Source organism: Asterias rubens, unplaced genomic scaffold, assembly GCF_902459465.1.
Source record: "Asterias rubens unplaced genomic scaffold, eAstRub1.3, whole genome shotgun sequence".
Taxonomy (NCBI): domain Eukaryota; kingdom Metazoa; phylum Echinodermata; class Asteroidea; order Forcipulatida; family Asteriidae; genus Asterias; species Asterias rubens.
In genome coordinates, this window is record NW_022985694.1 from 44,675 (window position 1) to 57,454 (window position 12,780).

Below are 12,780 nucleotides of genomic sequence, written 5' to 3' on the forward strand. Positions count from 1 at the left end.
GCCCTCTGTTGGTCAGATTGGGCCAACGCCTAAAACCCTATTCGTGACGTCATGATGGCTTTGCGGCTATTCATGAATGAGCGTTTGACCCCTTTTTGTTTGTGGGTTTTTGATTGGACAGTTAATAAAATTTGCATAATTTCTGAGGACAATTTAATGAATATTCAATTATAAACATGAATAAACAGTTTTTAAAGACGGTGACCTTTGTTTACTTATAGAACTGGGTGGGCATTTAGGTACATGTGACCGCGTTGTACGTAAAAGCCGAAACCCGCAATTTCCCACTAATATAATGCCGTTTTTCAACATTGTTCGACAATTCTACGAAAAAAATATGTCTACATATGGTTGGATAACGTTTTCAAGAGTCATTTTATCCCAAAGGTAAGAAAGGGCCAACATAAATACCGATGATTACGGATGATTGAAAATGGTCATATTATTTTTAGTTTCGTGAATCACATAATAACAACACGTACAAAACGCACGTTTTGTGTGTGTACACAGTGATGCGGTACACGCTGTACGTAGCTTTTCGTGTATGTACATGTGCAATGTACGTGTAGTTAATACATGGGGTGGGTTTTTAATGCATGGGTTTATGCATGCTTCATGAGCCCAGACAGTCACAATACGGGCATGTTTATATTTTCAGAGTCTTTGTCCCTCTCTGCTCTGATCTTTCTTATGACCTTGCCCACATTATATTGATATTCACCTTCATTCAACCAACATCGATTTAAATACAGTTTGGATTTATTTTAAAATTATGAATTGCATAGGCCTACTGTACTATTTTATAATTATTATAAAGTTTTCTGAATTTAAATAATGTTATGAAATAATAAAGTAGGGTAGGGAGGGTAGGGGCCTAGAAATTGCAATTGATAAGAGGTAATAAAGAAAAGGACACATTGCATTGGTGAAGGCGGTCAAATTTTATTTTAATTAAGAAAAAAGGGCCTCCGAAAAAAAACATGAATAATTTTTTAGATCATTTAAAAACAACGCTGGTATTTATTTATATATATGTACAAACAATTATCTTATGTTTTCATTTTTATGCGAAGGGGCATATAGTGTTTGCCTTGTTAGTGTTATTTATGGCACATTCAATTTCAATTCATCATTTGCTTCGAGCATACTACTTTATATATTTCTATTTCTTCATTTCTGCATGCACTTCTGGAAAGGTGGTCGTCAGATGTCGTCGCATGATACTCATTAGCTTCTGGAGCTCATCCTTCATGCCGTGCACTGCTCGTCCAGCTCTGTTGAACTCGGTGTGCAAAAGCTCACCGCCTTGCTCATTCAGTAGCCCCAGACCAACCTTGAATCGCCGCAGCTGCTCCATGGTATGCTCCTCTAGCATATGCAGCTTAGGTGTAATGCTGGCATCAGGGAAGCATCGACGATACACACGTAAGAAGTGTTTAATGCACACGTCTAATAAAAAAGATGAAAATTGTGTGCATTTGTAAAATAATGCTAAGTGATCTTTTTATTTAGGTGTTTTTTTTGTTTTATTTTTAATTATTGAAGTGCTATTGAAATTTATAAGCCTGTTGATTCTTACCTGTTCGCTCCATGTCTGATTGCGTGATAGGGTTGCAGTGGTTTATGGCTTTGTGCACATCTGCGAAACAAGAAAACGCTTCATGGAATTTAACACCAATTTCTGCCGAATTCCTTCTTATTGTGGCAGATGCTTCAAGAGTCAATTCATCGAGTGGGAGTTGGTCGGTCATCAGTCGAGGTTGAGACGTGAGGGCATCTATAACGGGTATCTGTGAAGGACATGATAGCAGTACATAAGGTTGAAGCTAAAAGGTACCAAGTTCATTAAAATTGCTTAAAAACGGAAGTTTAATCAAATTTGATTAAAATGATTTTTGCAATTATTTCACTGAGAGGGTTATGGTAATACCTGACAACACTTGTTAACGTGGTTTCCCACGAAAGACTTCCCATGGTAAGCCTGTCTGTTCACTTTATGTTTTTTCAGCACACCGTCCAAACTACTGGCAATTGGCCCTGTACCAAACTCCAGTTCAGTCGTCCCCTGGTTGTTTTCCTAAAAAAATAAAAATAATAATAATTATTATTTATTCATTGGCTCACAAGTTAAATCACAATGACAGAGAAATATAGATTTACAAACCATTTCAGCAATGTCTGCCCTCAATACGTTGACTCCATGATGGTTGTCTAGAAGGGGAAGGGGAATGTCCTCTTCGAGGTCTTCAAGTTGATCTCGCTTTTCTTGAAGATCTCTTTTGATTGTCCTCTTCCTGCACAGCTCGTTCTCAACTTTCTTGTCAAAGTCGGTCGTTGAATCGTCCTCAAAGTCGTCATCAATATCTCTGGCAATGGCTCTCTCTTTCAGGATGGCTACATCTAGCTCATGGCACGCTTGCTCGAAGAGGTCATACAACCTTTTAAACACTCCAAGGGATATGTGGAGTGTAGGGACGATCACCTATATCAATTTTGGGAAAAAGGGTAAGTGTTTTTTGCAAGTAATTAAACAAAAAAAATTCTTAAGCACATTTTGTAAATTGATTTTACATTGAAACTACAAGTATAAACTTACATAATCAAGCTCAACAGGGAGCATAGGAGAGCTCACTATGCTAAATGACACATCCTTGGCCCTGCTTCTCTTCTGCCCATCTTCAACAAAGAGCTGATGCTGCTCCTTGATCGACTGCAGTGACCTTCTAAATGACGCTTGTCGCTCGCATAGTGGTCGCTGCATATTACTCTTGCTTATTCTGCAGTAAATGCAGCAATATCGGGCTGAAGAGAAAAATATAATAAAAAGAAAAGAATGGAATGAATGGATGAATGGAATTGTATGACATTCTGCATGTTTGAAAATTAAATCTTTGTGCTATAGCGTTTACATGTCATGGGCACAGTATACATACCATTAGAGCTGCATACTCCATACAGCTTTGTGAGGAACGCATAATCGCCAAAGCTAAAAAGACGAAATTTATGCCCTCTGGAAATAGATAAATCAAACAAAGTTTTGTTAAAAATACTAATTATAAAGGTCACTCTGGTTGAATGAATCCTGTTTTTATAATTATTAGTATCAAATAATTATAACTACCTCCATTCCAGATTGGCAAGATCACTGATTTGGTCGATTACACGAGGAAGAGTTTTCATCAGGTTGTAGTAGCTGTCATCTCCACAAAAGCATGCACAAGTGACTGTGTTCTTTAAGCTGTTGGGATGAACTACATTGATGATTTGGAAGGCCATTTTGAACGATGATCCACCCTTGTCCCCGCCGAACTTCACCCATATTTCATTATCCGGGATTACGCCGTTATGCCACGTGAGTGAGTTTGTCCTGTTTAAATTGAAGAAAAAGTCAGTAATTATAGACAATACTAACAGCATCTTATTAATAATGATGTTTTTATTTATTTAAATAATACTTACAGATCCAGTCGGTCAAGGTAGTCGAAGATCATGGTGCAAACATCATTTATTCTGAAAAAAGGGTGCATCTTGAAGAATATAACCAGCAATTGCATCTGCTTTGGAGCTCGAAAATTGCAGAGCAACCATTTCACCCTCAACATAATTCTTCAGAAGTTCTTTCTGGCTACGTCGCATGGCTCTTTCGGAAGAAATTGTTGGAGTCGGCATGTAGCTGAAAAAAGGGTAATATAACATATGGCATGATGAAATACATGTACTGAACAACTTTTTATGATATATTAAATATTGCCATTTGTTTTCAAAGTTAGTTCTGATATGTACATACCGTCGTATTTTCCGCACTTGGTCCCATGCCAAATGAGCATCTCGCATCATAGCTAGGGCCTTGTTGGGTGGCATTGGGGAAGTTTCCTTTTCACATGAACTTTGCGTTTCATCTTGTTTCGTGCTAGAAACCTGGCGTATTTGAGCAGGCTGTGTAAAAAGGAATAAATATTAGTTTTCATTATCTATCGTAGCATTGTTTCATTGACATTAAAACAATTCCTTGACAGTGACACCAATTTATAAAACGCTGAGGATTTGTTAATGTAAATACTTACCCTGCCTCCTGTTTCTAACGTGGCAACCTTTCCTCTCTGGTTCAACTTGATCCAGGTCCAGCGATCAGCTGCCTTCTCAACTGCCAGGGGAATTGGCCGCCCAGGGGGATGCGACAGGGCACTCTTGCGGAGGATAGCAGCAGCTTCAGCGAGACTATCCTCGGGACTAGTTGGGGCGACACTCTCTACGACAGTGCATCGTCGGTGTTTACTTTGTGGGTCATTCAACTTCGGTGATGCATGACACGAATGGGCTGCTAGGCTTTGCAGTCGACCAATGACCCCACAGAGACCACAAGCTACATCCAAGTTTTGAAGCTGTACGTTCAAAATTCGTGGACTTTCTCGAATATCAGTGAACTGAATTTGTGACATGCAAGATGGACATTTGAGTAGAGTTGATCGATTAAATTTGAAATATGAGGACAAACAAACTGCACAAAAATAATGCTCACAGGGTGTTTGCACTGAGGGTTTTGAAATAATACACTGACAAATTGAGCAAATAAAGACAGAATGTTCATCAGCTTTCCTTCCAAATACTTCTAAATTTGGAGAACTTTCGAGCAGAACGTCTTGGGTTGTCTGGGATAGGTGCTCAAATATGTTGCTCGAAGAGATGTTAAAAGGAAGTTCTACCACGGCAGATATCGGCTTGGTAGCAGCCCTACTTTTAGGTTGCGGTCCAGTTTTAGAATTAGTGTGGTACAAATCGCAGATTTTACACCGTTTATTTCTTGTATGTTTTGTCCAGTCAACTGCTGGTGTATCTGGAGTTTTGTAGTCCCTAGTCCCTGCCTGTAAATGTCTTACTTTTCTCGAACAGTTTAAACAAATATACCTTGGGTGCGTATCACTACTGTCCTCCCAAGTGTTTACTCCAAAAATCAGAGAAATTTCTTTTCTACAGCTTGAAGCCTCTACTAGTTTCCTAGTATCCTGGGCTTTGTGTGTTAGCCTTTTTCCACAACAACGGCACAATTTACGAAGAATATTTAAATGGAAATCATAGCTGCTCATTATTCAACGTGTATAAAACATGCATAGACGGCTGCTGTGAAGCACCTCAAATAATGCCTATTCGTTTGTACACGGAAAACTTTTTTTCATTTCCGCGGGCTTTCTGTGACGTCACTCGTATTGACTAACACACAACGTTCACACAGCCCGTACGTTCATTTCAGAAGCCGGCGTACAAAGTTCCCCAAAACAAATGCCTATAAGTCTCTAAAACTTTCTGGCCCAGATTTGTAACCTAAATTTTAATAAAGATATGATTGTAAATATTTGTAATCACGTTTGTGTATATCTGTATAATTGGAGAGGAATTTGTTTTCGACGTTTTTCTGAAGTGTTTATGTAATGAGAGAATACAATAAAATAACACAAAAAGTTACACAAAAGACGTAAGATTTTCCGTTTATTTTATTTAAAACATTTTAATCATCAGAAACTTATCAAATATAATATAACTAAGAAAAAACATTATATTCCTGGTGATGAAAGTTACACAGTATTTGAAAAAAAATGGTGAAAAACGATCGTCCGATCGTGTAATTTTTCACGTTTATGGGGGCCGCCATCTTGGTTTTGGTTCGTGCGTTACTGGAGTAAACAAACACCACCGTGCGTTTGTTAATACTTTTTTACGCACGGTCTATGGGAGCGGAACAGCCGTGACTACCCAGTGACCACACGAACTACGAACAATCCAAACGCAAACTTGCAGAAGTGCTTGTCAAAGCTAAATCTGTCTTCTATAGAGAGTCGTTGATAGGATCCAGTCCAAATGAAGTCTTCCGAATCGTCAATAACCTCACTGGTAAACCCCGGTTAACCCCATCAATCCAGGACTCGCCCACAGTTCTTGCTCAAGCTTTCAGTACATTTTTCACTGACAGAATTAAAAATATCCGAGCTCATATGGATGACGTTCAACTTGATCCAACTTCATCGGCTAATATGCATACATGCCCCCCAAGTGCTCAGTTCATGCATTTCATGCCGATCACCGAAGATTACCTTCATAAAGTGATCAATAACTCAGCGACAAAATCATGCCAGCTCGACATAGTTCCAACTTGGACATTCAAAAAGCATACGGCTACATTCTTACCGAAGCTAACGGAGATTGTAAATACCTCACTGACATCAGGTGTTTTCCCAGAACTATTCAAACAGGCCGTCATCACTCCTAGCCTGAAAAAACAATCTCTTACTAAAGAAGTACTCAAAAATTATCGCCCCATTTCTAATCTCCAGTACCTAGCCAAACTTTTGGAAAAGATCGCCTGTGAACAACTATCCCGACATATTGTTCAACATCAGCTAGCAGAGCCTCTACAGTCAGCATACAGGCCCAATCACAGCACCGAGACTGCTCTGCTTCATGTACAAAATGACATCCTTAGAGCAATCAACAAAAACAATGCCATTTTCATGGTCATGCTGGACCTCTCCGCCGCCTTCGATACCCTAGACCACCAAACCCTCCTGCAACGCTTCCATGACAGATTTGGTATAACCAACACAGCGCTCGACTGGTTCACGTCATACTTCAACAATCGCAAGAGTCGGGTTATCCTACCTGGCGGTGTCACCTCCGATGAAACTGTTCTTCGTTTCGGTGTCCCACAAGGATCTGTTATAGGTCCTCAGGCTTTCACCATGTACCTGTCCCCAATCGGTCATCTTCTTCGTCAGCATGAGGTCAAGTTTCACATGTATGCAGATGACATCCAAATCTACGTAGAATTTGACCCCAAAATCCCCAATGATGCAGAATGTGGGCTGTTCAAGCTCTCGAAGTGCATCAGTGACGTTCAACACTGGATGTCAAGCAACAAGCTTCAGCTAAATGGAGAGAAAACTGAATTTTTCATTGCCTCTTCAAGCTGTAACTACAAACATCTTGCCCATCTGACTCTCACTATAAACAACAGCACACTCCACCCATCAACTTCCATCCGGAATCTTGGTGTTGTCTTTGACAATACTATGTCGATGAGTGATCATTTCACATCAGTCTGCAAATCAGCTAACTACCACCTCCGTAATATCGGTAGAATCCGAAAGTACATTGACGCTGAAGCCTGTCACGCCACTGTTAGGGCACTTGTACTCTCCAGATTGGACTACTGCAACTCTTTGTTAAGTGGTTTCAAGCAATCTGATTTAGGCAAGTTACAAAAGATACAAAACAGAGCATCCCGTATCATCTTCTCCTACCCATTGTAGCTGTAATTCAGTTTAATTTCATGTGCAATCTGAATAAATACCTTGTGGAATCTACCTCAATCAATTAAACTTGCCCGGATCATTTTATTTTTGTGATTGTCTAAATTAAATGTGAGTAGCACAAACTTAAATTATTTGCGCCTATTTACCTTGCAAATTCAAGTTACATACAATAATATAATTTTGTTGGGTTAATAACCAAATTCAATTAAATCAAACAAACCCATACTGAGTAAAATTGAATTGATTTAATCAAGTTTTTAGTTAATTTTACTTCAAATGAAAAGTAGCGCCCACTTCGAATTGTAAGTTAATTCAACTTGCCATAGGAAGTAATATTAGTTGCATCACAATGAGTAAATCAAGCTGTGATATTTTAAGTTTAACAAACTTGGGGAATACAAGTACAAAGAACTTATATTCTTGTCCAGTTCAAATTACTCAATTATATCGAGTCAACAAACTTGCCTTAATACAATTAAGTAATTCGAAGAAAACGCGTTTTGAGTTTATTTTACTTACAATTAAACGTAGCGCCTACTTCTAGCCTCAAGTTATTTCAACTTGCCTTAGATTTGAGTAATAGTAAATGAATCGTAATATGTCATCCCAACTCATTTCAAATCAGTAAAGCTAACTTGAAAAAGCGAGGAACACATAATTTTTAAGTTAACTGGACTTTGACATTTTAAGTTTAAATAACTTGAGAAATAAAAGTACCAAGAACTTAAATTCTTATCCCGTTCAATCTACTCAATAAAATTGAGGCAACAAACTTGCCTTAATAAAATTAAGTAAGTTGAACAAAACATTTTTTTGAGTGTAGTAATGACCGCGTAATAGTAAAACAGTCATCTCAGAAGAGCTCATTATATAGTAATTACTAAATGGCAAATGGCAAGTAGCAAAAACATGGAACGCGAAAAACTAACAATAACTTGGATAAACATGACGGGAAAGACTGTCATGGGGGTGGACTACCCTCGAGCATTTGGGGATTATTCTGCCCCAAACGAAGTAGGGAACAACTAGAAATTTACAAGTCAACAATAAAGTCTTTCGACCAGGGAGGCAGCGCCGACGACTGGAGCGTCTGGGTTGAGTTTGAGATACGTAGGGCAAATCCAGTGCAGCACTAGTCTAGGTTCCTAGACCATTGGTGTTGCGTGGTCACACACAACCAACGTTCCGATTATGTACACGCTTGTAATGAACGAACGCTAGCGGGCGCTCTGTTTCTCTGATTTCCTATGTCCTAGACCATTGGTGTTGCGTGGTCACACACAACCAACGTTCCGATTATGTACACGCTTGTAATGAACGAACGCTAGCGGGCGGGCGCTCTGTTTCTCTGATTTCCGGATCTCCCCATGTCCTGTGCTCACCAAGGTCTAGGACATTTGCAAATTGAAGGCGTGGCCAGACTATGCAAATGACTCGTAATGCATGTAATATTCATATCACCTGACGGGTTGAAGGTGACTATTCAAACTGGATGGAGTCAAAGGTCACGCGTTGCTGTGTTACGACATGTAGTAGTGTGCACGTGTACACACATATCATCACAATCATCATGGCGGCGTCCGTGAAACTAAGTGAGGCCGATATATTTCAAGCTAAAGAACATGCCTGCAGTCGCTTGGGCTTGAATGCTCTCAAGAAACAACAATCTGAAGCTCTTGATGCCTATCTCCGCGGGCACGACGTATTTATTTGCCTCCCTACTGGCTTTGGAAAGAGTGTTGTATTCCAAGCAGCACCGATGTGTTGGGACTTCCTAAACGGCAACAATGTTGTCCCAGACGATTCGAACATTCCAAAATCTCTGGCCATAGTTGTTGTCCCCTTGAAGTCCTTAGCCATGAACCAATTGGAACGATGTCAGGCGATTGGTCTGGAAGCTGCCATTGCAATTGCAGAGATTTTAGATGAGGTTTGAGTTGCTGCAACTTCAATCTGTGTACAGTAGGGTGTGTGGCTTGTTCATCGACGAAAGCCATTGTGTTACTAAATGGTAAGTCCAAAGCATACACTGGCTTGTATAGCACCATTCCATTCATTATTATATAGACCACACAGTGCTTTAAATAGTATAAACAGACAATAGGGCCCTACTACTATTTACTAACTATAAAGTATAAGTATAATATAAATATAGTCTATACTAAATAATAATACTCAAATCAATAGTATTATTATTAAAAAAATTAAACATGTTCAAAAATAGGTACTGGACACTTGTCAGTTTGTAATTGTAAAGCCAAAAATTGTCTCACTAAAGACCAGTCTTCTCACTTCGCGCACTTGGTGTAGGCCTATCTCAACATAGGTATGCATGATGCCATAAAATAACACTGACACGCAGACCTGTCTGTGAAAGTTTGAACTCAATTTGTCGTAAAATTTGCATGAATAAAACATTGGGCGACGAACTGCATAAAATACTGGTACACAGGCCTCGATCTTTACCGCGGCCACCGCGGCAAATGGCCGCATGCCCTTCCAACTTTGCCGCATGCCCCTTAAAAAAATACACACGTTGCGGCCAACTTGGCCAGCGTGCCCTTTTGTATTTTACCGAGCTACCGTCATGACAATATGACAATCATACAAGTACAAATCAAGAACATTGTGTAGAGTTTCCGTGCATACAAAACACCATTCAACAAATGTTTGCGGTGAATATACTCCACGTCTGTATCGATATAACGTGTGTCGTAGCTAAATATTAAAGTAAATATTTTAAAGGGACTCCACATTTCATTAAAAAGGAACACATTTTAAGTGTTTATATCAAAGGTATTACAATGTTTTAAGGTTTTTTATAATAATCATTTCTACTGGATCCATATTTTAAAGAGACCATACATATAAATTGTTTAAATCTACATTTTAAAGGGACACTATACATTCTATTAAAATCAAAGGGTTCACATATTTAAGTTTTGTCTAAATTTTAAAAAGTATCATACATTTTTAAGTTAGTTAAATGATTCAAAGTTGTAGATGGGAATTAAATATTTTCTAGGCCTACATGGGATCATATATATATATATGTATTTTATTAAGCAGTAGCATCTTACAATTAATGCATTCTCAATTTAAAAGGTAATTATGTATTTTCCCTCTTTGCTTTTTCACAGGTAATCAACGAGTGTTGGTGGAGATACACCTAATACCGTGCCCGTACCACTGCCCCCTGCTGTCAATGATGCAGACACTGATGAGATTGTCAATGATGAGCCTAGCAGTAGCACCCTTGTTACTCCAATGCCAGCATCAAACAAGCCTAAGAAGAGGAAACCTCGATGCGACACTGTAAAAGGATGGAATTTCAAATTGCTTGCATTTGAAGAAGATAATGGCTTCGTCCAAAAGGTTTGGTGTACCTTGTGCAGAAAGCATTCATATTCTGATGTTACATGTAAATCGTGGTCAGAAACAGCTGTGTGAGGTCGAGGCCTTTGTAGCTGGTACGCAAAATGTGAAAAAAGATACGGCAATGGGGCACCAATGGTCAAAGCTCCACTCAAGATGCGAGGACCTTGAGTATGAAGCATCCCAGCAGAACAAAATGACGGTCAAGGAGCGCCTTACAACCATAGATGTGTCAACAAAGACAAAGATGTGCAAACTGTTTGACATCGCATATACAGTGGCAAAACGGGAACTTCCCTTCACAGTCTATCCAACATTAGTCAACATGGAAAAGAAACACGGAGTGCGTCTTGAGGAGACATATATTAATGACAAAGCTTGCAGAAGCTTCATCGACACCATTGGTGAGACCATGGTTGACAACTTGGACACAGACATCCTGGGCCAACACAAGCGACCGCTCTACTTTTCACTACTGTTTGATGGTAGCGCTGATAAAGCATTTTCAGAGAAAGAAATTGTTACAGTTAAAGTTCTTAACAATGGCCTACCGGAGATGAGATTACTGGGAATTGCAGAACCTGCCAGCCATGCCGAAGCTGTTTACCAATCCATCATCACGAAATGCCAGGAACATAGATTGAAACCTGAAGATTCGTTAGTTGCAGCAGCCGCTGATGGAGCATCTATCAACACAGGCCAGTATAATGGCGTATTTACGAAACTCACACAGACTGGTTCAGATGATGGATGTCCATGGATGCTCAAAATTCACTGTGTTCCACATCGTATGGAGTTGGGTATCAAAGATGCATTCCACAAGTCATACTTCAACCAGATTGATAAAGTATTGGTCGATCTCTACTACATGTTTAAGAGATCTCCCAAGAAGTGGAGAGAACTGAAACGGCTTGGAACAACACTTGGAGTGCGGGTTACCAAGTTAGCAAGAGGTCATGGGACACGGTGGGTTGCACACAGGAAGAGTGCAGTACAGGCTCTTGACCACAACTATGAAGTCCTTGTGAGTCTCCTTGAAGACATGGCATCAGGGCAGCGCAAAGACATCAAGGCTGATGACCAAGGAAAGATGAAGGGCTACTTGAAGATCATCAAGTCAGTTAAGTTTGTTTTCTGTTTGGCCTTCTATGCTGATATTCTTGATGATCTATCTCAGTTATCCCTGATATTTCAGTCGAATGAAACACCAATCTTCAAAGTTCGGGCAAGCACAGAGGCCACTCTAAATTCCATCAGGGAACAACAGACCAAACCAGGCAAGATGCGGCAGCAGGTGATTGGAGAGCTCAGCACGGGCGAATTCAGAGGACACACATTGAGCAAGCAAGGTGATGATCCCGACCACAAAGGCTTCCACAAACTTGCTGCAGATACCATTAGCAATATTGTCAGATGTGTAGATTCACGACTTCGCTCATTTGCAGAGGATGATGTTTTTGTTGCAGCCGACATTCTTGACCCAACCAACTACCCTTCTAGAATTGACAAAGAAGGCCTCATGGAGTATGGTAATGATCATGTGCAGATACTCACTGATCATTTCCAATCGCTTCTCATCAAACAGGGTTGTGAAATCAACAAAATTCATTCAGAGTGGACTCAAATTAAACTACACATCAGCAGAAACCACACTCATCTACCGGCACATAAATTGTGGCAAAAGATGATCGTGCACAAATCAGCCGAGTTTTCCAATTTTCTGCACTTGGTTCACATCCTGCTCGTGTGCCCAATAGCCAGCGCACAAGTGGAGCGACAGTTCTCTGCAGTCAAGAGAATTCTAGGAGACTGGCGCCTGACCCTTGGACTGAAGACTATAGAAACTTTGCTGAGAATTTCTACTGAGGGACCAGACCCAGATGACTTCGCTCCTGAGTCATCAGTTGACAAGTGGTGGCATAATAGCACCAGAAGCAGACGACCACATACTAAACCCCTCCACAAAATGGCATCTACCTCATCAGACATCTTGGAAAGCGATGGCTCCACAGACTCCGACTCAGATAGTGAAGCAGACATTGCTAGTGACAGTCCTGGCAAAGACTCTGATGGGGAAGACTTGCCAGACAGTGACTTTTAG

General features: G+C 40.0%; 2 protein-coding genes across 2 annotated transcripts; one reads left to right on the forward strand and one right to left on the reverse strand.

Annotated features, from left to right (window-relative positions):
* Positions 1 to 1,162: 1,162 nt before the first annotated feature.
* On the reverse strand, positions 1,163 to 3,417 carry LOC117305619. Its single transcript, XM_033790499.1, has 7 exons — positions 3,122 to 3,417; positions 2,934 to 3,010; positions 2,597 to 2,802; positions 2,165 to 2,482; positions 1,931 to 2,077; positions 1,580 to 1,790; positions 1,163 to 1,449 (listed from the first exon to the last, which is right to left on the reverse strand). Exons 1-7 carry the CDS (start codon positions 3,415 to 3,417, stop codon positions 1,163 to 1,165), a joined length of 1,542 nt encoding a protein of 513 aa, XP_033646390.1.
* Positions 3,418 to 10,803: 7,386 nt separating this feature from the next.
* LOC117305620 (zinc finger protein 862-like) lies at positions 10,804 to 12,780 on the forward strand. Its single transcript, XM_033790500.1, has one exon. It carries the CDS (start codon positions 10,804 to 10,806, stop codon positions 12,778 to 12,780), a length of 1,977 nt encoding a protein of 658 aa, XP_033646391.1.

Coding starts and splice junctions, on each gene's coding strand:
- LOC117305619 (XM_033790499.1), bottom strand. CDS start 3,417: ATGCTGTTAGTATTGTCTATAATTACTGACTTTTTCTTCAATTTAAAC. Junction 2,803..2,933: donor TGGAGTATGCAGCTCTAATG/GTATGTATACTG, acceptor TTTTCTCTTCAG/CCCGATATTGCTGCATTTAC. Junction 1,450..1,579: donor ATCAGACATGGAGCGAACAG/GTAAGAATCAAC, acceptor CTTTTTTATTAG/ACGTGTGCATTAAACACTTC.
- LOC117305620 (XM_033790500.1), top strand. CDS start 10,804: ATGGGGCACCAATGGTCAAAGCTCCACTCAAGATGCGAGGACCTTGAG.